General features: G+C 38.5%; 3 protein-coding genes across 9 annotated transcripts; 2 read left to right on the top strand and 1 right to left on the bottom strand.

The window, feature by feature from the left end:
* Positions 1 to 439: 439 nt before the first annotated feature.
* LOC146565623 (cilia- and flagella-associated protein 100-like) lies at positions 440 to 7,314 on the bottom strand. Of its 5 annotated transcripts, none has more exons than XM_085287938.1 (14): positions 7,207 to 7,293; positions 6,789 to 6,833; positions 5,846 to 5,983; positions 5,685 to 5,749; positions 4,802 to 4,965; positions 4,595 to 4,678; positions 4,328 to 4,467; positions 4,070 to 4,157; positions 3,803 to 3,845; positions 3,561 to 3,706; positions 3,126 to 3,255; positions 2,806 to 3,008; positions 2,495 to 2,588; positions 440 to 2,188 (listed from the first exon to the last, which is right to left on the bottom strand). In XM_085287938.1, the coding sequence occupies exons 2-14, from the start codon at positions 6,808 to 6,810 to the stop codon at positions 2,069 to 2,071; spliced, it is 1,437 nt and encodes a 478-aa protein (XP_085144064.1). In that variant the 5' UTR covers positions 6,811 to 6,833; positions 7,207 to 7,293; the 3' UTR covers positions 440 to 2,068. The 5 variants fall into 5 exon arrangements, with proteins under 5 accessions (XP_085144064.1, XP_085144063.1, XP_085144062.1 ...); XM_085287937.1 differs by having other exon boundaries at positions 6,789 to 6,841; positions 7,166 to 7,212; XM_085287936.1 differs by lacking the exon at positions 7,207 to 7,293 and adding an exon at positions 7,166 to 7,203 and having other exon boundaries at positions 6,789 to 6,888.
* Positions 7,315 to 9,630: 2,316 nt separating this feature from the next.
* Positions 9,631 to 15,733, top strand: wasf3a (WASP family member 3a). Of its 2 annotated transcripts, none has more exons than XM_085288901.1 (9): positions 9,631 to 9,806; positions 11,019 to 11,229; positions 12,658 to 12,792; positions 12,894 to 13,047; positions 13,136 to 13,253; positions 13,345 to 13,529; positions 13,965 to 14,186; positions 14,266 to 14,570; positions 14,706 to 15,733. In XM_085288901.1, the coding sequence occupies exons 2-9, from the start codon at positions 11,097 to 11,099 to the stop codon at positions 14,861 to 14,863; spliced, it is 1,410 nt and encodes a 469-aa protein (XP_085145027.1). In that variant the 5' UTR covers positions 9,631 to 9,806; positions 11,019 to 11,096; the 3' UTR covers positions 14,864 to 15,733. The 2 variants fall into 2 exon arrangements, with proteins under 2 accessions (XP_085145027.1, XP_085145028.1); XM_085288902.1 differs by having other exon boundaries at positions 11,026 to 11,229.
* Positions 15,734 to 16,776: 1,043 nt separating this feature from the next.
* Positions 16,777 to 24,743, top strand: LOC146565625 (V-type proton ATPase catalytic subunit A-like). 2 transcript variants are annotated; one of them, XM_085288898.1, is made up of 15 exons: positions 16,777 to 16,934; positions 17,472 to 17,580; positions 17,962 to 18,090; positions 18,253 to 18,467; positions 18,555 to 18,692; positions 18,772 to 18,923; positions 19,340 to 19,502; positions 19,630 to 19,738; positions 19,976 to 20,098; positions 21,566 to 21,680; positions 21,896 to 21,959; positions 22,063 to 22,266; positions 23,498 to 23,592; positions 23,758 to 23,929; positions 24,043 to 24,743. In XM_085288898.1, exons 2-15 carry the CDS (start codon positions 17,499 to 17,501, stop codon positions 24,133 to 24,135), a joined length of 1,854 nt encoding a protein of 617 aa, XP_085145024.1. In that variant the 5' UTR covers positions 16,777 to 16,934; positions 17,472 to 17,498; the 3' UTR covers positions 24,136 to 24,743. The 2 variants fall into 2 exon arrangements, with proteins under 2 accessions (XP_085145024.1, XP_085145025.1); XM_085288899.1 differs by lacking the exon at positions 16,777 to 16,934 and adding an exon at positions 17,019 to 17,336.
* The last annotated feature ends 458 nt before the right edge of the window (positions 24,744 to 25,201 follow it).

Raw genomic sequence — 25,201 nt, forward strand, 5'->3', positions numbered from 1 at the left:
ATTTAATGATCTTTCCATGGCTATGTGCACCACTTAAACCATGAGACAAACAAGCTGAGGCATTCTAAGAGTCACCCCCTCTGAAGGCGGCTGTTCAGGAACTGTGAGGCTTTTGATACAGCTTTAAGCTCCGGCTGATTATTTTTCCCACTGCGGTGTGATGTGCTGTGCTCTGCTATGGGAAAATTGAAGTTTTTGTGTTTTGTGAAGGCCCATTGTAAACAGGATAAGAAGAAAACAGTTGGATAATTTAATGATAGCTTTATAATGATAAGGTATGGTAAATTGTAATGATTTCTTTAAGCACAAAAGAAGCAGTGCTGTTAAACTTCAGCATCGCCATTGCAAAGCATAAGAAAAATACATAAATATTGCAAATATTTTTTTTACAGTTGGACAAGGCAAAAGGGGGTCCAACCCAGTACTAGCCAGGTGTACCTAATACAGTAGTTGATGAGTGCAGCTCAAAACTGTTTACAAGTATCTTAATCTTTATCTGTCATATTTATTAAGACATTGAGCCCACCACTATGTAAAGACTAAAAACTACATTTTCCAACTCAAGAAATGATGCATTTAAATGTTCCAATATTATGCCACACCAGGAAATTATTTCTTCACCTGTGAGTGCCTTGTCTATTACTTTTCATGTATTACCTCTTCAAATTCATTCTCCAAACTCACATGGTGCAGAGCACTGAATATATCTGTTTGAGAGGTACAAACTACATGGGAAAAAGTACATACTGACCAATGTCTTTTTATCTTATTCAGAATATGAAAGAAACTTCGCTTTCCTTTAAGAAAACTCACACATTAAGGATTACTACAAAAAAAAATCATTTAATTGTGGTAAATTATATATCAATACTTCTGATACAGTTTGTGTTTGTGTCTGTGTGTGCTTGTATATGTGTCTGTGTGTGTGTCTGTTACTCATTTACTGAGAAATAACTGCCAAGGCATTGGCAGTGACCAGCAGAGAGTAGGACTAGAAAGCCATAATAGGGCGACAAATATCAGAGGAGAGGCAGTCTGTGTGTAATGGATGATGGAGGTGTGAGTGTTTAGGGCAGTGTGCAATAAGTGGGTAAGCTGGTGGTTGGCTACATTGGGGGACACCAGTAGGGTCAATGATGATGATAATGGGGAGGGTAAGCACTCTATTGAGGTTAATACTTCTGAGCTGGCTAAGAGATTATGCCATTGTGAAAAATATTTAAGACCTCACCGATTTTACACCGCTAAGAAAGTCAGAAAGAGAGAAGACAGTTTTCAAACTACACATTAATATGAAAAACTGTAGCCATGACCAAGCTGCAAGTGAGCTGACATTCAGACACAAATGGCTGATCATTAAGTAATAATGATTTTAGATGGCAACATTCAGGTTATTGAGGAGTCAGTATGACCCCTGCTGTAATTAGAACATCAGCTGTAACTGCTGCTTTATTACAACCCTAATTCCAAAAATGTTGGGAAGGCTGTGTAAATAAAAACAGAATGCAGGGATTTTGAAATGTCATACACCCATATTTTATTTACAGTAGAATATAGAAAACATCAAACTGTTAAAATGTACAATTTTAAAAAAGAAATGGCTATTTTTTTTTAATTTTATGGCAGTGACATATCTCAAAAAAGTTGGGAAGGGGCACGTTTACCACTGAGAAGAATCCCCTCTTCTTCTAAGAACAATCGTCTGCAAACTGAGGAGACCAGTTGTTGGACTTTTAGGGCGGGAGTGTTGCCCCGTTGTCTGATTTAGGATTCCAGCTGCTTTTTATTACCACTTACGTGTCATTATCATCCCAACTTTTCCGAGACGTTTTGCTGCCATCAAATAGAAAATTTCATTAAATACTAAAATACTAAATACTAAAAGTTTTCTATGTTTTACCATAAATAAAATGTTGGTCTGTGAGACTTGCAAATCATTCCATTCTGTTTTTATTTACATTTTACACATCCTCCCCAGTTTTTTAGACCTGAAGTTGTGATTATCACACAATCCCTGTGAAAACATGGACTCAGACAGGTGTAACAAGTGGAGCATTTGTACTTATTTTTAATCTGAGTCCTCGGCAAAGAGGTGGGAACGGAAGTCCTCCATCAAGGTGATGACCTCATCAACAACTTCAATCTTCTTCTTGACCGGGAAACATCTGGGCATGAGCTTTCGTCCATACTATAAGATTTTAAAGGTGGAGCCTTAACCATCAGTAGGATATAACTTGCTATGAGATTTTTTTTTCTAAGCTAACTAAAATTGATTTGTTGGTAGAGCATTGAGAGGCTAAGTGTCTTTATTTCTCAAAGCTAGAGGTAACATTTCTCAATTGTAAGAAGAGCATTCTGTGTGTTTGTGTTGAGCTGCATTTTTACAGATGTTCCCCCTAACATCACACAACAACCACTTATATATGTGGCACACTGACTTAATGCAAGTACAGAATGTATTTAATGTTGTATGAATCTATGTTAAATGACTCACTGTTTTCTTGGCTTCATCCAGCGATCTCTGAATGCACTCCTTCATCCTTTCTCTGTGTTGCTCCATCTCCAGTTTAAGTTTTTCCTCTCGCTGTCTGGAGTGTGTAACAACATGTAATAAGAGAGGTAGTTATACAGTATACTGGATTTTTGTCAATGCACCAAAGACAGGAATTAAAATATAAACAGAAACAAAACCCATTTTTATCTTTCTGGATTGTTAAATAAAAACTGGAGATTAAGGAGGTGGATAAAATTTACTATTCACAAGTTAGCCCTGTTTACTAAACATCTGCGTTCAGTGAGACAAACCTGCTCCTCTTCTCGCTGTCCTTGATGTTCCTCAGTGTTTTCAGCACGTCCTCTGGGATGCTCTCAACTTGCTGGAACAGCAGAGATATATGGTGCTCAAAACCAGTCAGCATCTCCAAAGTGGTGAGTTGGGTCGGCCGTTCATCGACGCATGAGGAATACACCTTTGCCACCTTAATCGCCAAATCATTCAACATAATATCCTGTATGTAAGACAGTTGTAGAAGATGAGAGAAAAAAAGGTTCCCCAAGGCTGCTTTGATTTCAAATAGGATGATATATTAAAAAAGTCGAGCATAAAGTACACTCTGCATCATTACCTGGTCCTCTGTCTTTATTGATTCATGGAGACGAACACTCTTTTTAAGCATGGCCATTCTCTTCTTTTTGATGTCAACTCTCTCCTTCATATCTTCTACATGCATGTTTAGCTGCTCTTCTTCCTCTTTCCTTGACACAAAGAAGAGTTTATCTATCTATCTATCTATCTATCTATCTATCTATCTATCTATCTATCTATCTATCTATCTATCTATCTATCTATCTATCTATCTATCTATCTATCTATCCTTGGTGCTTTCCTTTTGCTTGGTTAGCAGACATAGCAGCAGTCACATAAATTGTAAGTTCAAAAAGCAACCAACCGCTGTCACGAGAGATCTGCAAGATACTGTGAGGGCTTCTTCACAAAAGCCAAAATTCATGCTGTGTACACCTGGCTTTGAAAGAACTGTTAGAAAAACCGCGATTCTCACATTTTCTTTATGGTGACCTCGAAAGTGTGCTCCATTTTCTTATCCATCCTGGTGATGTTGTGAATCAGAGACAGGTTCTGGTCAGTCAGCTCTGACAGCAGGACGATTACCTCCAGGGGATCGAAGTTATATAGTTCCAGCTTGTCCTGCAGGGAAAGGTAAGTGAGCACTGTAAATAAAGCCTCCTGATGAAAATGGCTGTTGCTTTAATGATCTTTGGTTTTAGACTCACTAACTCTGACCTCATAGATTGTGTTGTTTCCATTCAGCTGGGAATTCTTCACCCTGAAATGAAATAGATTTTAAGATCATAGTTTTAAAAAGTTTTATTCTGCTGGAACTCCTACCACCTTCTTTGCTGTTGTTGCATTGCTCCCTGTTGCTCTGATAACATCACAGATTAAATTATCCAACAAAACTAAAACTAATCAAACTAACTAATCAAATTAAATGACCTGAGAATTGATAGAAAAGAACCAACTGGTGATAGTGTGTGTGTGCTTTCTTACACGGCATCACTGTGGTTTGAGAACAGTGTAGACTCACTGGTGGGAGGCAGCACTCTATCTGGAGTGGAATCCAGATCTTTCTCCAAGCCTGTGTTAAAGTTCATACTTACAGATCAGATGTATGTGAGCTTCTATGCCAGCAGTTATAATGCATTCAATAGTAACTCAGACACGGTTTATTTTTTAATAAAAGGCTGGTCTCCTATTTAAGAAACCCACACCAGTCTGACCCGTATCCATTTAATGTTGTTTTCCTACCATCTGGTCTGTCTGGCAAGCCTTTGGTTGTTAAAGTCGCTGCTTTCTGGGCTTCCTGCCACTCGGGAGGAGAAAGCTTGAACAGAACTCTCCTGTACCTCTTATATTCATTCAGAACCTTCTCAATCTTGGCAACTTCACTATAAAGAAGAAAGCTTTAGCATGCTACTTATTCCAAATTTGTCACTTTCTTTTACAGATCTATGCATTAAACCGATGCGTACCGCATTTAAGTGACATGCATGATATTCCTATTGTTAGCCATACCTTTTTAATATTGCTGTTTCATCGGTGACCTTCTCAATCTTATCATTCATTTCCTGTATGGAGCTACTTGAGTTTTTCAACCTGCTAAAAAAGCAGTTTTACAGTTATTACAACAGAAAATTATATTTAAATCAACCCATCCCCTATTCAAAACAATATTTATATCAAAATATCCCATTTTGATATGGGGAATTTTCTGATGCTTACAGATTTTGGGCATCCATAACTTTCTTCTCGACAGAGGTGAGGAATTCTTTCAAAAAGCAATCTTCAAATGCCTTGAAATCTTCAAGTCTTTGTACTACATACTTCTGTGCAGTCATGGCCTTTGCGGTCGTCTTAATCTTTGAACTGATCACCTTATCATCAAACTGGATTATTTAACAACATAAGATTAACATACTGTAAATTTGTCATAATTAAAAGACAGAAAAGCTTTGATGACTGTTTTCTAACAGAAAACGCATTTATTAAAGAAATAATGAAATATGCTAGACTTTATGTGCATACAATTGAAAAAATAGTTCCAGATTTTAGGAAATATAAATCAAGGAAGAGATAACGCTTAAGAGCCAATACGTCCTTCTTTTTTAACAAACAAAATTTGATTTTATTTCCCCCGCTTCCAGTCTCTCCAGGCTGTAGCGAAATCCTAAGTAAGGCTAATCCCAAACATCTTTTCATTCAAATTAAAAGTTTGTCAGATTAAAATCTCTATAGCTTCATTTAAGAGCAGGATATTTGTACTTTTGCTCACATGAATTTTGAAATAATCTCGACCTCAGGATTAGTCCTTACAATTGAGGGATTCTTCTTGGGTCTAGAAAAACAAGCTAAACATTTTAATAGAAGTAGAACAATGTGCAAAAGTTTTGAGCCACCCCTCAAACAGAAATTAGTTTCAATGATTTTTGAAATATGCAACCATAGTTGTACAATTATAAGAACTAATGTAAGAGAAAATAATAGTGTCTGTATCTCTATCTAATTTTGATGGGCTTATGATGGACCTCTAAAGTTTTCTTTTCTTTTGTTTAATGCAACTGCTGATTTTGCAAAAACTATGCCTTAGACCCTTTAATTACATTACCTTTAGCTGCGCATTCTTCTCTGACATGAGGATCCAGTTCTCACTGCTGTCTCTCTTAGAAATGTCTAAGCAAAGAGAATAAGTCATGTCAACACTAGAGAGCAATCCTTCAAACCAAATGTAACCTTTAAAACACTGCATTCTGCTCTTTCTTCACCCACCTTGATTAACCTCAGACGTTGACATGCCTGTGAGGTCTTGAGTAGGGAGAGATGTGTTTTTCCTCTTCTCCCTTTCCTCCTGCTCTTTCAACAGCAGACCTATCACCTCATTTGTGGACATGCTTTGTCTGTCCTGCACTGAAGACAGTCAAAACAAACCCTAAAAATAGTTTTCAATACAGTGCTTTGAAACAGTTTTTGTGTATGTGTGTGTGTATTTTTCACACTTGCATGTTTCACATCGTTAAAGAAATGCTGCTGATCAAAAGGAACTCAAAGGCTCGTCTCAAATTTACCAAAAAGCATTCCCTAAGAATTTTGTGAAAATATTCTGTTGACTGATGAGACAAATTAAAAGGTTTTGGAAGGTCTAATTCTTGTTACACCTGGGATAAAAACAAAAACATCATACCAACAGCCAAACATGGTGCTGGTTAAGTGTGATGGTCTGGGGAAGAAGCATGGACCATGGATTCATACACAGTGATTTCAAAGACTCGTTGACAGTTATTCCTAACATGTGACTGCAGTTCTTGCTGCCAAAGCTGGTACAATCAGTTATTAGGTTTGGGCGGCAATTATTTTTTAACACAGATTTAGATAGTATTTTTTTCAAAATAAATTAATTCATCATGTAAAAACTGAATTTTATATTTATGTGGATTATCTTTGCCCAGTATTCAAATTTATTTGATGTTCTGAAACATTAAAGTGTGACACATATGACACAGGAAAAGAAATTAAAGAGTGGGCAAATATTTTTTCACAACATTGGAGTTAAGTGCTATATTTACATTTTACAATTTCACAACACTTTTTTTAACCAATAAGGTCCAGATTTCTAAATAAGTACATATTTCATCCGATGAAATGACACTACAAATATCACCAAAACTTTGTGAAAAACTAGCAATTAATTTTTACATATGATTTGGGTGCTTACCTGGCTGTAGTGGTGAAGACATCTCTTAGCTTGATGCTAGATTCGCTGTTGTTCTTACAAACAGACGTTTAAAGTCAGGTTTAGCCGCAGTTTCTTCAGACTACAAACAGCAACCATATAACAACACACTAATTCATAACAAAAGAAAAACACTGACTGCCCTACTGAAACGTGATGTTGTCATTCTTATCATTTTGTAATTCCACCAAAATCTTAAACTGGAACTAGCGTTAGCTTAGCTTACTTAACCCTCTGTGCAAGTAGAACTGCTAGCTTATCGACATCGTAGAAGTTAGCCTTTATGCTAACTTGTTGATAACACTTTTTATGCATGCTTTAATTTAAAACATGGTGAATTCAGAAATAAAATAAATTACCAAATACATAAAAACTCAATGACTGCACCCTCTGAACATACTCTTTCTCTTTATCCCATGGATAGGAACACTGGAGCTTCAAACTTTGATGTTTAAGATTAAAAGTAACAGACGACTGTCCTGGTTACTGTTGCCTTGTTTTTCTTCTTCTTTGCGACTATTGTTTAAGACTGAGGAAGTGGACAGTGTTTAGAGGAACTGTGTAAAAAAACTGCAAGAAATGTTTTACATTTTCTGATGTTTAGATGCAAATGTTAGTTCCATGTGCAAAAGATGATTAAAAAATAAATAAACGCTCATAACAGTTTCTCATATTTTATGTATTCTTCAGATTATTTACAGTAACGTGCAAAAGTCTTGAGCCACAGCAACTGAAACATGGGGTAACATAAATGGTTTTCAAACTGAGTTTGTATGAGTCTAACAAGCTTGGACGACGATATTTGGTATGACCACTTGTGTTTTTGAATATTGCCTGAAAGATAGAAAGATAAAAATGTTAAGTTGTCTGGTTCATCCCTTGAGCTGGGTGTCATGTTATGCTTGAATGATTCATAGATCACTGGTAAGTGGCATAACAAATAAAGAGAGAAAGAAATAAACAAACCAAAATCCCCTTTAATTAGTCAGATACAAAGACTGTAAAAAAATGCAACTGGTGTCAAAAAAAAGAGAAGAAGAAAACTTTGAAAGACCTTCAGAAAACCTGGGGAACTATTGCTAAAGAGCTTCTTTTTTTAATTAAAAAAAGTCTGACTCCTTGGAATCAAAACCAAAAAAGAAAGAGATGGGTGGCTCAAAATCATATATTACTGTGCATTTGAGTGGCTATGACTAATAAATACAGCAAAAAAAAAAGTATACCATTATATTAATGTAATCAGAATGTTTACAGCATGAGACAATGAGGCAATACATGAGAATCGTTATTTTGTAGTGCAGACCCAGAAAGAATTAGACCAACACCAAGGAGAGCTGCAACCCCCAAACTTCTATTAGCCCCAAAACTCAAATAAAAAAAGCATTCAGGGCAAGTGTTGGGATATGTCACAGTGAACGAGCCTGGATACTCATATTTCCTTTTATTTTAAAAGGAAATATTTATCATGTAAAGAGTGGCAATGCTACCCTCAGACTACTCTTCCGTAAAAGACTCTACAGGAGGCTGGAAAAAAGTAATGCTTCAGTGCCCTCTAGAGACAAAAAGAACATGAAACTCTATGTGTCTTGGTGACGTTTTCTGCAAATCATGAAACACTTTAACAAAAAATATACATGAAAAATTACAGATTCAATAACGAGCTACCCCGTGCACATGTATTAGACAGCAAGCGCTTCAGGTCAGATGACAGAGCTCTGGTCTGATAGTTACCAGGGAATGATGAGTGACAAAGGGTTTGCTTTTAGGTCATGATTCCAGAGGACTGCAGCAAGCAAGCAATTCATTGCCCCAGAGAGGCAGTTATTCCACAGCAACTGGAAAAGACATCGCTAGATGACAAAGAACCACCTTTAAAGTGTATTTATGCGCATCTCAATTCTTCCTCTATATTTTAAAAAATTTGCTCAATCTGGACAAAAAAAGAAAGCAAAAATAAGGAGTTAACTTTAAACTATCACTTGTACAAACTGCATTGAGACAGCTGGATTAGACAATGTCTCAGAATAGGGTATGCTCCTGTAATAACTGAATCATAATTTCACAGTGTGCTACTTAAAAAGGTTTAAGCCCTGATATGTGGGTTACAGTACTCCCTCCCACAGGCCAGATTATGCCATCTGTGAGAAAAAAAACAGTATATCTCTGTGAGTGTGTTGGTGTGCGTGTGTGTGTGTGTGTGTGTGTGTGTGTGTGTGTGTGTGTGTGTGTGTGTGTGTGTGTGTGTGTGTGTGTAGCTTTCAAATAAAATTCTGAGTGTCTCATTTCACTCTTAATCCAGGTCATTCCTACTGTGATGTTAATAGCCTAAAGGGGACCGACACACTCCTGTTTACGCCAAGTAGTTGATCTGAAGTGAAGTGATAACACACACACAACAGACACCCATACACACAAAAACATAAGGAGCAAAAGTTAAAGAATGCACAAAATTAACCCTTAGAATTGAGAATACTATGCAGATTTTAACCACTGTATATATTAATTTTTTCTGCTAATTAATCACTTTGTTAAAACGGTCAATAAAATTTTTACTGCTTATCAAAAAGTGATAAGCAGCGTCTGTGTCACACTAAAGTTAAACTTTTCATTCGGTCTTGATTTGATGTCAAAAACTTGAGGTTGGCACACGAATATCCGATTCATAGAAGGTTGACTTGTGGCCCTTAAAAATAGGACTAATACATCCTGAAATAAAATACTGGATGCCATGGCGACTGTGATTGGATGACAGGAGTAATCTGCTGACTAAATCCCCTCATGGCTCAAGCTGTGATTTGGACTGGAGATTTGTTTTCAGAGTGAACTCCGCCCTGCAGAGATGACTGTCAACGTAAAGTACACTACAGACTGCAGCAGGCCAGCAAATAGTCTGTTTAATTTGGAGGAAACAGCTTGGACTCGACTTTGACAGCTTCTTCCCTGCGTGCTGACGTGAACAAAACGAGCCAACCGGCAAGCCAACGCTAAAGCTATTCTATGGTAGGACAATCATGACCAAGTTTTCAGCTGCTGCGAATGTAGGTCTGTTGTTACAGGTTGTGTTTTCTGTATTAGTATAAGAAAAACCTTTTTTTTTTCCTGTACAAGTAATTAATAAAATAATTTTAAAAACTGAAACGTCATACTCCCACCCCCCCAGATTCTGTGATTGAAAACATTTTTTTAAAATACAATGTTATCATAGAATTGAACAGTTTTGTATTTTAAGTAATTAGTTTGTTGTTTCAGTGAACTTTTATTAAATGTTAACTGTCTAAATAGGAAGCCTGGTCCAGCTAAAGCTAAAGCAGTCTAAGGAGGACAAATAAAAGTTGTATTTTCCAAGGTCACAAAGTTTTAACATGAACATGCTACAAAACAGTCCTTTTGTCCTTTGTCCATTCAGCTATTGGTTATTAATTGATCATAAATAAATACATGAGGCTGAGCTCAAATTAATTGATAATATGCATGATAATAAGAAACTAACAGACAGCCCATTTGCTCTAACCAACAATATAAGCATGTAGTTTTTTGGGAATTGAAGAATGGACCTCTGATGCTACACCAAAATCATTCCCTCAGTGTCAGTCAAGCATTAAATGAGCATCCACTCCATAATTTAACATTTTCTTTGAGCTTCAGAGCTGCAAAAACAGCTGTTAAAATTACATATGGTAGTTTATGTTCTTGTTGTTACCTATATTAACAATGTGCTGGCATGGCCATCCCTTGTTTTCATCTGATATAGATATGTAAACAGGAATGCAAATTCGCTTAAAAAACAGTCGCACAGTGCCTGTGTTAGCTCCCCTTTTGTCACAATAAGGTTCCTGAATAAAACAGATGTTGCAGCGAGTATGTTAACCTCTTTGCAAAAATGGACAATTACATACAATAGGCGTACCACTTTGACAGGTAGTGATAAACTGGGACATTCAACAGCAAGTGGCCCAATGTACAAAGCAGCAAATATTGGAAAAAAACCCCTCAAAGGTGTCATTTTTAATTTGTCTCTCTATTACACGTTCCCCACACACTTTTTAAATTGTAAAAGCATGGAAAGCTAACAAGCATACTAATGCATTGTGCATTATGCATTACAGGGTTGCTTTTTAAATATAAAGACACATTTAAAGTGAAATTATTAACTTAATTTGAGAACACTAGTGACTGCGTCGACTTTATGCATTAATATGTTGATTGTTCTAGTCCACAGGTTGCAGTAAGCAGTGAGCTGTCAGCTCTGTCCTCTGACTCCAAGCAGCTGGGGAGATGTGAGAAGGGGTCATGCCTCTGGTGAAGAGGAACATTGAGCCTCGGCACCTGTGCCACAGTGCCGTGCCCGATGGAATTGGCAACGAGCTGGAATGTGTAACCAACAACACGCTGTCCGCTATAATTCGACAGCTCAGCAGTCTGAGTAAGCTTACAGTTGATCAGATTCAGAATAAAGTATCAATGCGTCTTTAACCTGTGCTCATTACATGCAATCAAGGTGTTGCCACTATTAAGCAAATCGAAATTTAAATCATAAGGAAAATTATACAGTAAAAAACCTAAACTATCTAAATATTCAGGGCATAATTACTTCAAGTTGTGAAAGATTGTTAGAAGTGATGGGGTGGGAAACTAATTTGCACACAGTGATTTTTAGCTTGATTTATTATGCATTTAACAGATCGATTTGTCACAACTAATACATAATATGGACCAAAGTACTTGGCCTCCTACACCTTACTTCTAGAGGAACTGCTCAGCCATTGAAACTCAGGCCATGAAGCTCCCAGTGCAGTTTTTGTGCTGATGTTAATGCTAGAGGAGCTTTGGAGCTCTGCACTTTCTCCCTGCTCTGTAACTTTACATGCCACTTACAAATGATCGTGGAACATTTAGGAAGGAAGGCATTTCAAAAAAACTGACTTTTTGTAACAGTAACATCCTGTTGCAGCACCACACTCAAATTCTTTAGGAGGATTGACACTTTTGAAGATGTTTGTAAAGGGAGACTGCTTAGTGCTTGAATTTATACATCGGTGGCAGTGGGACTGAAAATACCTAAATTCAAAGATTAAGAGGTGTGACCTAATCCGTTGGCTACATAGTGTATATCAGTCCTGTAACACAACACAATACGCATTGAGTTTTCTGGGGATAATAATTTGACATATTGACATATACCCTCTATGTCATGGGAGTGCTTTTGTTTTCTTAATCCTTTCAAAGGGATTATCAGATAAGAGTGTCACTTAATTGCTGGCTTTGAATGAGGGGAGAAACAAACAAAGAACATATTTTAAGGGTATCAAATTTGTCAGTGTGTGATTTGTTGCAGTCGTTGCTAAAATGCATTTCACTCTGTACACAGGTTTGTGCAGAAGTACAGTGGTTAATGTTAAACATGTTGTTGCAATGTCTGTATAAAGATTAGAAAGCCTGTGTGCTTTTGTGGTTACAAATAAGTGAGAGGAGACAAGAAGAAATCCTACAACATATCCTTTGATAGTTTGTACATCCGTGTGTGTGTGTGTGTGCGATTAGTAAACTTACCGAAGCTTAGAGCTTAGCGTACAGATTTGTACAACAGCACGATAAGATGGAAAGTAACTGGGCGGAGACACAAACACAGGCAGTCTAATTATAGCTTTTACATTAAGCAGACTAGAGCTGTTTGAAATGTGCCCCTGACTGAGTAATGGAAACAAACATTTTGAGCAGTTTAATTTAGATAGTTGATATCAACACTCTGCCTTTAAGGTGCCATTATCTTTTAAATGTTATTGAGATTTGACACACCTTTCCATTTATTGCTTTTCCTCTATTCTCTCCCGCTTTCTTGCTCTGGTTGCAGGTAAGCATGCAGAAAACGTTTTCGGGGAGCTTTTTAATGAAGCCAACACCTTTTACGTGCGCGCAAACTCTCTTCAGGATCGAATTGACCGCTTGGCCATCAAAGTCACCCAACTAGACTCCAGTGTGGAGGAGGGTTAGTTCATTGGGTATCAGTGAATCTTCTTCTGTTTGTTGCTATGGTTATTCCTACACGCTTTATATCAAACTTTCCTCCTTAATTTTGCTTTTTTAAAGTTTCCCTTCAAGACATAAACATGAGGAAGGGCTTCAGAAGCTCGAGTGTCCAGGACCAGCAGGTTTTATCCAAGGGCAGCCTTCCTAGTGCTGTAGCCGACATGTACAACAGCAGTGACAGACCTCCTCCTCTCAGCAACCTCACTGCTTACAGGTGCTGCACTGTTTTTCTTTCTTTTTTTACTGTTCTAAAGTTAGATATCTGTCTTCAGTTAATGTTGGAAATTGGTTTTTAAATACAGAGAGGATTCTACTGATGCAATGAAATACTACTCTGACCCATCATACTTTTTTGACCTGTGGAAAGAGAAAATGCTTCAGGACACAGAGGAGAAGAGGAAAGAAAGGCGGAGGCATAGGGTCAGAGTGCATTTTACCCATCATGTTTACGCATGTACGTATTTACTTACTGACTGCTTACTCAAACTCTGTATTCCTGTTGTTTCTGCAGGAACAGAAGCGATGTGTGGACAGCAGCACCATTCAGCGTGAGGTGAAGAAGGTCAGAAAGGCACGAAACCGCAGGCAGGAGTGGAACATGATGGCGTTTGATAAAGAGCTCCGTCCAGATCACAGACATCCACAGAGTCTCAGGCGAGGAGCATCATCTGAGGGCTCCCTTTCGCCAGATGGGAGGTTAGAGAAGCTACCAAGATTGTGTTTTGGATAGGTTTTCAATGTATTTTTCTGTATAATACAACGCTACAGAGGGAATTAAAGAATTTCCCATCTTTGGGACTAATGATGTAGATCTTATCCTAGTTGTATTTTTATGGAGAAATTTGTAAAATTATTGTAGATTTATGTTACTTTTAAAATAAAACTTAGCAGATGGGGGGGACTTGTGTGTGTGTGTGTGTGTGTGTGTGTGTGTGTGTGTGTGTGTGTGTGTGTGTGTGTGTGTGTGTGTGTGTGCCCAAAAGGAGGGGTAGATCCGTTTTCACAAATAGGACCTTGTGACCCAAATTGTAATATCTTTGTTGTGTAAAGCGTCGGCTTTGATATTGTAACAACAAATCTACCATCTGGATCTGCATCTGCATGACAAACTCTCTTTTACTGTTTATCCAGGCCTGACCTCTTAGATTACCCCATCCCTCCAGTGCCTGCCCATGCTGCTTGTAACTCTGCCAAGTCTCACGATTACGTTCCTGGGAACACGCATCCCTCACCACCTGTGGAGCATGAATACCAAAGCATTGATGTCAACTACAAGAGAGTAACCTATGCCGCAGCAGAGCCTCGTGCTGCAGACCGATTGAACGGTTCAATTCGTCTCCCTGCAGATTACAAGTATGTGAGAGAAATTGAAATATAATATACTCTTTTTGGGCATCTGCAACTTAATCCTCTTTCTTTTACTGTCACACAGGTCTATCCCACCACCTCCTGCCCCCGGCCCTCCAATCCCATCAGCCCAGACAGCCTTTGGTTTTCCACTGGGTGCACATCCTCCAGCGCCACATAATGGCGTTGGGCACGCGGGCCCGGGCTGCCCACTCCCACCAATACCTCCTCCAGGGAATCACACGGTCCCTCAACCCCCGGGTCCCCCACCTCCTCCTCTCCCTCCGCCATCTGCACCCTCACACCTAGCGGGACACAGTGAAGGCTGCAGACGTGAGACCAAACCTGTGAGAGACGCAAGAAGTGACCTGCTGTCTGCCATCCGCATGGGTGAGTCAGCGTGCTTAGATGCAGTTGGCATGGCTTCCAGCTGGTCAGATGAGCACACATGTGAGCAGCTAACACTCTGTGCAATACAGACATATAATATTCTGTCCTCTCTCTACATGTGTGTGCCCTCATTAGGCATCCAGTTGAAGAAAGTCCAAGAGCAGCAGGAGCAGCAGAGCAAGCGGGAGCCGGTGGGGAACGACGTAGCCACCATCCTTTCCCGACGCATTGCAGTTGAGTACAGCGACTCTGAGGAGGACTCTGAGCTTGATGAGAATGAGTGGTCGGACTGACAAAACACTGAATTGGTCTTTTCTCCACTGGATCTTCAGCACAGATGAAAGAAAACTGTGAAACACTCCATCTAGCTCCATCTAGTGGAGTCTTTGTACCAAGCCACTACTGCCAAAATACCTCTACCTTGTAGTTTTTATTTCTACTTTCATAATAAATATTTTTTTTTTTTTTTTTTTCCCTAAATATTTCATGAGCAACTGAACCACTAATCTAGCACATCTACACAGTTTGCACCAGTTTGTTTTGTAACAGGTTAATATCCTCATTTCAAAACTGAGTCAGTGTGTGATAAATCACACAGTTCTATCACATGGAAATGTGACCCATTAGTTTCTTAAGATTGTCTTTGTATACTGCTTGTTCTAGCAAAATGTCCTTACGTGATGACCTCCTATCTTTGTCCAGCAGCATCCCAGCGGAGAGCATTTCAGTGTAAGAAAAGCATAGGTATAAATAATACATGTTACCATTGGCTGACTTCCACATAGCTTCTTTAGTTTCAAGGTCTTTGTATTAGGCATGCTGGCTCATTGGCACACTACCTAACTAGCCGGCTCAAACACTCAAACACACAAGTAGAGCAAGCCTGTGCTTTCCCTACTATGACAAGTTAAAATATGTGCTGTGATATAAACAAGCACTGAATCATACCATAATATTGAAAGATTCAAGGGTTTTTGTTTTAATTTAATCTTCCTAATCTCACACTTAATTCCATTAGTTTTGTAATAGCTACCTCAAGTTGTAACAATTTCTCAGTTCTGATTGTGTGTATGAAGGTATCATGTCTGACATTAATTCTATTAGTTGTGATGCGTCTTTACAAATACTGATATATCAATAAACTTTCCAAATTAGCAAGAAAATCATGCTATCATTAAGTCCTTTTCTTTTTTCTTTTTTTACTTCTTTCTTTTTAACTTAAACTCCACTAGATACTAGAGGTCAAAACCCACTTGAAAATTATTTATAGATTTTTGCACAACCTTAATGGGGATGGGCCAGTGGGTCAAAAATATGTTGCAGAGACATATGATGAATACACATAATGACTTTGAATGACCGTAAAGGCAAAAATGACCTAAACAACCCTGCAGACATACAAAGTAGCCAAAAAAGAGGCATAGAGTGGCTACAAAGAGATTAAAAACAGGCAAAATCAGACAGAATATCATAGAATTTGAGCAGAGACACAAAAATATGGTCACACAATGACTACAAAATGATGGAAAATTACCTCTGTCAGACAAAAAGGAGTAATATAATACACAACAAAATCAAAATTAAGTAAATGATCACAAAGAGACACGAGATGGCTAAATTCACTGATCAACTGAGAACTAAAGTGATATGTAAATTTAATTACATAAAAAATGATAATCAAAACAGTCAATGTGCAAATGTGCAAATCATTAAAGGACTTCATATATGAACGCACCAAAACTGGTAACACTGCCTCACACTCAAAAATTTTTTTTTTCATTTAACCAGTTTTTGAACAATAATTTGGGGATATTTAAATAAGGAATGAAAAAAAATTTACTGTGAAAAATTTTCAAGTTACAGTACCTGGAAGGACAATGAGGTGATTTAAAAGTTTGTGCTCTCAAAACTACAACCAAATCAACTTTACAGCCACTTAAGTTACAGAAACCAAAACCGTTTTTAATTCTGCAACCAATTTTCAGCTTTAATTTTATAGGCTATATCATAGTGTCAATAAAAATATAATATAATATTAAAAATGCTAAATTAATTATGGAATATAAGTATTTAATAAAATAAAGAAAACAATGAAACAACGAGGCCTGTAAATTCATTCACACCCAGCAGAGGTCACCCGATGCCAAAGTGTAGCTCAACGGAACTTGAGAAACTGTTAACTATTAGACGCCATGTTGGCTCTGTAATAACTGCCAGCGTTGCAAGACAGGAAGCGAGTTGAGCCGCAATGGAGATGTTTTCGTCCCGTGACAGTGTACTGGTTGGCAGGTGATTAGCACAGCGAAGCTCCTCCTCAGTCTTCTACAGTAGACACAAATCTGGACAGCTGACCGTTGTAATAAGGTATAGTATTTATACAGGCTTTGTAGGGTTTTACATTCCCACCAGCTTGCCTTTCAGTTATGGGGCAAATTTCGAGTGTAAAATTCTTTGTTTAGCTTAAACTGTGAACGATGATGATGAAGATAGCTAGTGTGTGCTAACTAGTCACCTGACTTCTACGTGCACACGCTCAAATCAGCTTTACTCTCAGCCTTCCGTATGGAGGAACAAACAAGCTACCATCTGGCCAGGAATGGCAGCGCTGACTCATTTTACCTCATCTTTAGTATCTGATGGAAGGAAAATGAAGCTTTAGCAGAGTTAGCTCACGACCTAACACTGTTAGATGTGGTCATTCATTCATGAGAGAAACCACCAAGTCACGGTGCTCGCATAATTCTCCCTGTCACACTAGCATCTAAAGTAAGTCTGGAAAAATAATAGTAATACAATAACTCTACCCTGGCTAATGATTAAGTATTGCACGATGTCTTAACTTGTGTGTGAGTGTTATAAAATGACTTGAAAGCATATTTTGTCCTCTGTGTGCCCCTCAAGGAATTTAGTAAGATATAAACTATCAAGATGGATACCTCAAAACTTCCCAAGATCCAGGATGAGGACCGAGAAAGCCAGTTTGGATATGTACACGGTGTTTCTGGACCAGGTCTGGTCTTCTTGCCTTTTAAATGGCTAGAATCTATCAGGTTGAATGTAGTTAAAAGTAGTATGGTTGCAATGTTTAGCTAAGTAGCTGACAAATTAAGGAAGTTGATCACATGATGACAAAATCATGACATTTCCTGTTATTACCCGTCTAATCTCACTAAAGAATGCCTCTCTAGCATAGCTGTAGATTATATAGTTATCCTGAACTGCATGACTTCTGCTTAAGGTTTGTTACATATGTTTAAGCTATAACATTTGTCATTTTTGTCTTAATAATCTCTTTGAAATTGTCCCAGTTGAAAATATAAACAAGTAAAACGTTTCATTGTTTCTTAATCGTTTCAGTATCTGTAATTTTCTTTCTTGCTATTGCCATCAGTGGTGACAGCTACCGCCATGGCAGGAGCAGCCATGTATGAGCTGGTTCGAGTCGGTCACAGTGAGCTGGTGGGAGAAATCATCCGTTTAGAAGGGGACATGGCAACTATCCAGGTCTACGAGGAGACATGTATCCTTTCTGCTGCCGTGTTTCGTTCATCTTTTGTCAAACATCAAAAGTAAAAAAACAAAAAAACAAATCAGACTGAATTGCATTAAGAAAAGCTGCTTGGCAGATATCACGTTTCAGACATTTCGTGGTTTGTTTGGTGACCCTAACTTGATCATACAGCTGGCGTGTCTGTCGGGGACCCTGTCCTGCGAACTGGAAAGCCCCTGTCAGTAGAGCTGGGACCGGGTATCATGGGCTCCATCTTTGACGGTATCCAGCGCCCACTAAAAGACATCAATGACCTCACTAACAGTATTTACATCCCAAGAGGAGTAAACATTGGTGCTCTCAACAGAGACAACAAATGGGAATTTACGCCCGGGCAGAACCTTCGGGTAAGGAAGGCGCATTGTTGCAGTGATGAGTCCTTCAAAGTCTTTTCTTCTTAAGTGTGCTGACCAAAAATGTGATCCCCTCGCCAGGTCGGCAGTCACGTAACTGGTGGAGATATCTATGGTATGGTATTTGAAAACTCCTTAATCAAACACAAGCTAATGCTTCCACCTCGTAGCAGAGGCACCATAACCTACCTGGCTCCACCTGGAAACTACGACATTTCAGTGAGTGTTGCATTTGAAACAAAGTGCTTTTTATTTTGGATAAAAACAAAACTGATTTGGGGGGGTTTCTTGCATTCAGGATGTGGTTCTGGAGCTTGAGTTTGAAGGCATTAAAGAGAAACTCAGCATGGTGCAAGTGTGGCCAGTACGACAAATCCGCCCCGTCACAGAAAAACTACCAGCTAATCATCCACTGCTGACCGGCCAGAGAGTTCTGGATGCACTTTTCCCGTGAGTATTCATTTGCTGTGCATTATGACATCTTTATTTAATATATGCCGCTTAACAGATTTATTAAACCGCCTGTCATAAAAACAAGAAAACACTAATATTTTTGAAATCTTTCAAAAACATGTTTAAAACAAACTTTTTTTTATAAATCAGTAAATTTGAAATTATTTTCAGCATTAAAAATATAATTTTGTTTAAAAATCGTGCACATACTGGTGGATTAACCATTACTTAACCATAAAAAAAGGATTATAGTGATTATCAATAGAGTTAATTTAGGGCAGCCCATAAGCGTTACAGTGGGTGGTGGTACTGCAAGTACTGCATATCACATATTATGAAAAGTGGGTTTTTCACTGGTGGATTGTTTAGTTATTTATTACATAGTAAGACCGTGTGGCTGTTGTGCTTTACAGCTGTGTGCAGGGTGGCACTACTGCTATACCAGGAGCTTTTGGATGTGGAAAGACTGTGATCTCGCAGTCATTGTCCAAGTACTCCAACAGTGATGTCATCATCTATGTCGGCTGTGGAGAGCGTGGAAACGAAATGTCTGAAGTGCTGCGAGATTTCCCCGAGGTTTGAAGATTACGAAGCTTTCGATTTGTTATTTAAGTTTTTTTCTGTCTACTGTAACAAACGCACTACAGCATCACTTTTGACTCGCTTAAGCTAAGGCTGTTGTTCACACTGCTCTTGCCACTAGCTCACTATGGAAGTTGACGGCAAAGTTGAGAGCATCATGAAGAGAACAGCGCTGGTTGCTAACACCTCCAACATGCCTGTGGCTGCTAGAGAGGCTTCCATTTACACAGGTATAAGCTGCCTACATTATAGAGAACTGAGTCATTGTTAACCTTAACTTTTACTACATACTTAAAAAAAAAAAAGTAATTGAAAAGTAATTGAAAAACTTAAAACACTCTAAAATCCTATTCAGAACTTTATGAAAGTAGCTAGTAGTGAGCTAGTGTGTATTTTGTTGTTGTTTTTTCCTCTTCCTGCACAGTATTTTGAAAGTGTCATCAAATGTCAAACTTTTGCCTGTGCAGGGATCACACTGTCTGAATACTTCAGAGATATGGGCTACAATGTGAGCATGATGGCTGATTCAACGTCTCGATGGGCCGAAGCTCTGAGAGAAATCTCTGGAAGACTGGCTGAAATGCCTGCTGGTGAGTTCAGTGGTCACAATCAAAATCTCAAAACATGTTTGTTTTGTACCTGCTGATCTAGATTAGAGATCAGCAGGTACAAAAGTCACCTCATACTGTAGTTCAGTAACATTTATTTCAGGGCTTTTTTTTGTAATATATTTGGTTTATTTTACTAATTCCATTTTGATTCATGTTCTAAAGCACTTTCTTTTTCATTTAACTAGTGAGGATGTACTATTAATCAGGACTTCATTAGGTAACTTCAGGGGTAGCTCTGGGGTTTCTGTACTATGAAGGTGGTTTATTTCTTACCAGGGTATACTGCCAAGGTAACTTATGTTGTGAATTTAACCTGCTCTGGTTCTAGATTAGAGATCAGCAGGTAATAATAATAATAATAATGGATACTTTATTGATCCCCATGGGGAAATTACTTGTTTTTCTCTGCATTTGACCCATTCACTCAGTGAAGCAGTGGGCAGCCCACTAAGCAGGCGCCCGGGGAGCAGTGTGTAGGGACGGTACCTTGCTCAGGGGTACCTCAGGGTAGCCGTTAAGTGGATTCGAACCGCCGACCTTCCGATCATGGGGCGACCACTTTACCTACTGAGCTATCCCTGCCCCTACAAAAGTCACCTCCTACTGACCATTCAGTTCTCCAGAAAATAGTGTCACTATTCCTGAAGGATCATTTGGACATCTGTGTGGAGATAGGAGGGTTTAAAGTCTTTCAATAGTGTCTAATGTTTACCAGTTTACCTGATGAGCGTTGGTAATAAATATATATTCTTAGACAAAAAATTTTCCCCTTTTATGTAGGGCTGCAATTGTACAGTAATTTTATTGTTCTAGAAGTTTTAATATACAATCCTAAAACAGGACGCCTACACTGTACTTGAAGACCTTCTATCAAATTCGTGTGTAGTCTAAGCCCATGTTTGTTATTTAATCTTTACTCTCAGATGTTAAACAACACTGGAGCTGCAGCTGAAAGAAAGGCAAGCGTAAGAACATAATATCGCATAATATCGGGATGTCGAAATTAAAATGGTATATATGAAAATGAGAAGAATTGCAATGAATGAATCGTTTTAAAAACATAGATGTTAATAATCGCATTGTGTGTGGCAATGTTCGTGTTTCCTTCAGATTGGCCCACCTATTAAGAAAGAGATGGGGGTGCATATATACATACATACACTGCGATTGTTATAGTAAGAAGAAAATTGTGATTGGTTGCCGACACCACCCTTTTCCTGTGAACGTGCAGAGGAAACACTGGGTTAACTTAGCAAGATGATAATTAGCTTTGTTTGACTGCTTATCCTGAGTACCAGTGCTAGTGTAAGTGAGTCCAGATAACAGAAGGATACCCTGGGTATGTTGAACTCACTTCATAGTACAGTTCATTCAGATTTTGTTAAGACCCTCTCACACAGTAGGTAAACTCATGTGAAGCATTTACCTTTGTGTTGCTGGCTGCAGACAGCGGGTATCCGGCTTACCTGGGCGCCAGACTGGCTTCCTTCTATGAGCGTGCTGGACGTGTGAAGTGCCTGGGAAATCCAGAGAGAGAAGGCAGCGTCAGCATCGTAGGAGCGTGAGTTCACATTTATATAAGCAAGTTTGTGCTTTTTGTTTGTTTGTGCACGTTCTGTAGATGGTCATTGACTGCTGCACGTCGTTATATTGAGTTTGCTTCGGTGGGAAAATTAGTTAGAAAATGTAAAGTTTTTCATGTGAAACCTTTAAATAGAATCCAGCAGGTGATTATTTTATTAGTAAACTTTACCTTTAATACTGTGAACTCCTTAGTGTGTCACCTCCTGGTGGAGACTTCTCCGATCCTGTCACTTCAGCCACACTGGGAATCGTTCAGGTAAGTAAAATGTAGAAACTTAATGCAAACATTTGACCGAATTCACCTTAAAGTGGAAGTGTCTCTCTTTTACACTGTCCTGTGTTTTTGTTGTTGTTTGCAGGTGTTCTGGGGGCTGGACAAGAAGCTGGCTCAGAGAAAACACTTCCCGTCTGTAAACTGGCTCATCAGCTACAGCAAGTACACACGAGCTCTGGATGAATATTATGACAAACATTTCCCGGAGTTTGTTCCTCTTCGCACAAAAGCAAAAGAGATTCTACAGGAAGAAGAGGACCTGGCTGAGATTGTGCAGCTTGTTGGCAAAGTGAGTCAGTTTATATTAAATGGTCTAAAACTGTCCCCAGCAGCGCGATGGATCGAACCCAGAATTTCATTACCATGAAGCAACAGTGCTAACCACTGTGTCACTGTGCAGTCTGTGCTCCTTTATGTGTGGAGTTTGTATGCTCAGAGTCTCTCTGGACACACCATCTCTTTCCTACTGTCCAAACACAAGCATGTTAGGTTACAGTATTGAGCCCTACTCTAAAAGACATTGTCACAGATTGAACTCTGCCTCTGTGGCTGAATTTAAAAAATAAGTGTTTAAAGTTGAAGCTTTTAACGTAATTATAGCGTTTTCTTGTGAGATACAGAACATGACGTCACAAGGTTGATTATTTTGTGTTTGCTAACTAGTCACATACTGGATAAAACTCAGAGACTAAAACTAAAACAGTTTAAGGGCGTCACTTTTCTGTTGCCCCTGGCTGCTGCGATCACTTTTCTTTTTTTAAGCTACATGCACTCAAATGGGAGAATCCACCTTTTGGTAATGCACTGGTTTGTCCATTGTTGGGTTGTGTATACAGACTGAGTGACATAATCAGCTGGCAGAGCATGTCTCCTCTCTTGAATACTGCCAGGGCGGTGCAAAAGTGACCCTGCTTTTCATTTTAGTTTCCATGATTTCCACAAAAACTAATAGACTAATGTAAGTCTATTGGCAGCAACCAGCAAATTGACTTAGTGAAGTAATATTCTGTACTGCCACATGATGGCGCCACAAATGCTCTACTGCAAACACTCATTTTTTAAAATCCAGCTTCACGGATAGTGTTTAATCTGTGACAGTTTTTTAAGTAGTGTTCAAAGGTGTAAATTAGCGTTAATGCATGTAGTGTTTTATGTCCATTTTGATGACCAATGAACAGTAAATGGTCTGAATTCATGTTAATCATTACAATTTTTATTCAGTTTGAATGCTTTGGAAGTTCTACGAGCTCTGTTACTATGGACTCTAAATGGGTTTAGATCTGTTGATCAGTTTTACCAGATGAAGGTGGGAGATTGAAGAGAGTGAAGTCTGTACATGAGACTGAAGGAACATGTGTTGGTACAAAAGGCCCAGTGTATCAAATGCAATCTAATGCTTAATCTCTTTTCTTGTATATTTTTTCTAAGCCAAGTTAGTGGATACATTATATGTAAAAAAATATATATATGTGGCAATGACTAGAAAAATATAACAAGAACTCATCTGGTTTTGTTCCCAGGCTTCACTCGCTGAGACTGATAAAATTACTCTAGAAGTTGCTAAGCTCATTAAGGACGACTACCTGCAGCAGAATGGTTATACTCCCTATGACAGGTGAATACAAAGCACTTACATTTAGACAGATTACATTGAAAGTCTTAAAAGAACATGCTGACTCTTGTAATTGTGCATTTTGGATGTTGTATTTTATGATATTACTGTAATTCCCATGAAAACAGGAAAAAGTATTAAACAACATGTGTGTAAATATTCTTTTAGGTTTTGCCCCTTCTACAAAACTGTTGGCATCCTCTCAAACATGATAGCGTTTTATGACATGGCCCGACATGCGGTGGAGTCCACAGCTCAGAGTGACAACAAAATCACCTGGGCCATCATCAGGGAAAACATGGGGGAGATCCTGTACAAGATCAGCTCCATGAAGTTCAAGGTACACATTTGTTTCTCGTGTGGCAGGAGATGTTTGGTTTTGTTTTGTTTTTTCTTTGCCATATTGATCATCAACCCCCTTAAAAGATTTTGTGCCTTTCATGTATCGTTCAGGATCCTGTCAAGGATGGTGAAGCAAAGATCAAAGGAGACTACGCCCAACTGTTGGAGGACATGCAGAATGCTTTCCGAACCTTGGAGGAGTGAGTTTCCTACCTCTCAGCTTGTCTCTCAGATATCCAGACCCCAGTGCAGTGCAACATAGTAAAGACTGATTGGCCCATGTTCTGAATGTCTGCCACAGTCACATAGTCTTTTTTTTTTTTCTCCTTGATGTTTACGCCCAAACATTCCATGACCTACACAAATTGTATTTCATTTTGCTGATTTTCGACAAGTTTACTCATAAAAAAAAAACAGTACTGAAATCCCCTTAGGCTGTCTCAGAATATTACTTAAATAAATTCGCCCCAATCAAGTGCTGCACTCGCACTCCACTAGTAGCTGCGAAAAAAGAGTTGATGTCTCTTTCCCCCAGATGTAACAGTGATCAATGCAGATATTTAATCAAATGGGAACATGAATGTGGATAAAGGGACAGAGGCAGTGTATTCAGGGGATGTGAGGAGTTCTTCCACGTCTTACCTCTAAAGTGTGATTGTGATGCTGTGGAATATATACTTGATATTATGTGTAAAATGTGAATGAATGAGATTGTTGGTTTGTGTTGTAAAAGAAGTCTTGCTGTTTTGTCCATGGTACATTATTGTCTCCCTAAATAAATGGGAAATAAATAAAGTAGATGGTTTCAGTAAGATTTTATTTCTCATATTTCTTTCAAAACATAAACCAGCAGTTTGAAATCTTTCAAACTTTCATACACAAATTTTGATAATTGATGTAAGAATCGGTCATTGGTGCAACCTTATAAGCACACCTCAATTCAATAAAGGACTCGTTACTGTAGATGGCGCGCAGATAGATTTAGACATATGTACAGATGAGCGGTGAATTATTAGCCCTCGTATGAAATGTAAAGTTTTGTCAACATTTTCTCCAGTGTTTTTCTTTTTCTTTTTTTTTAAATAAAGCAAATTAATTTTCAACATAGCATTTGCAAACATACTAGTTTTCTTTAAAAAGCATTAATTGGGGTCAGTATTATAGCTGAACATTTTGTCACCACAGCACAAACCAGTGTTGTGTAATGATGTGCTGAGTTTCAAACGGGTTGTCTTCCAGTTTACACAAAGTATAAAAACTTCAGTGAGGG

This window comes from Mchenga conophoros, linkage group LG10 (assembly GCF_057382185.1).
Source record: "Mchenga conophoros isolate Kocher_MC1m ecotype Shallow Benthic linkage group LG10, M_conophoros_male_GT1.1, whole genome shotgun sequence".
Lineage (NCBI taxonomy): Eukaryota > Metazoa > Chordata > Actinopteri > Cichliformes > Cichlidae > Mchenga > Mchenga conophoros.

Excerpts from the sequence above, each read along its gene's own strand:
- LOC146565623 (XM_085287938.1), bottom strand. The coding sequence starts at position 6,810 with ATGTCTTCACCACTACAGCCAG. Across the intron at positions 3,846-4,069 it reads TCAAACCACAGTGATGCCGT|GGTGAAGAATTCCCAGCTGA; the intron begins GTAAGAAAGCAC and ends ATTTCATTTCAG. Across the intron at positions 3,707-3,802 it reads GAAACAACACAATCTATGAG|GACAAGCTGGAACTATATAA; the intron begins GTCAGAGTTAGT and ends CTTTCCCTGCAG.
- wasf3a (XM_085288901.1), top strand. The coding sequence starts at position 11,097 with ATGCCTCTGGTGAAGAGGAACATTGAGCCTCGGCACCTGTGCCACAGT. Across the intron at positions 12,793-12,893 it reads AGACTCCAGTGTGGAGGAGG|TTTCCCTTCAAGACATAAAC; the intron begins GTTAGTTCATTG and ends GCTTTTTTAAAG. Across the intron at positions 13,048-13,135 it reads AGCAACCTCACTGCTTACAG|AGAGGATTCTACTGATGCAA; the intron begins GTGCTGCACTGT and ends TTTTAAATACAG.
- LOC146565625 (XM_085288898.1), top strand. The coding sequence starts at position 17,499 with ATGGATACCTCAAAACTTCCCAAGATCCAGGATGAGGACCGAGAAAGC. Across the intron at positions 18,693-18,771 it reads CTGGAAACTACGACATTTCA|GATGTGGTTCTGGAGCTTGA; the intron begins GTGAGTGTTGCA and ends TCTTGCATTCAG. Across the intron at positions 22,267-23,497 it reads TTGTGCAGCTTGTTGGCAAA|GCTTCACTCGCTGAGACTGA; the intron begins GTGAGTCAGTTT and ends TTTTGTTCCCAG.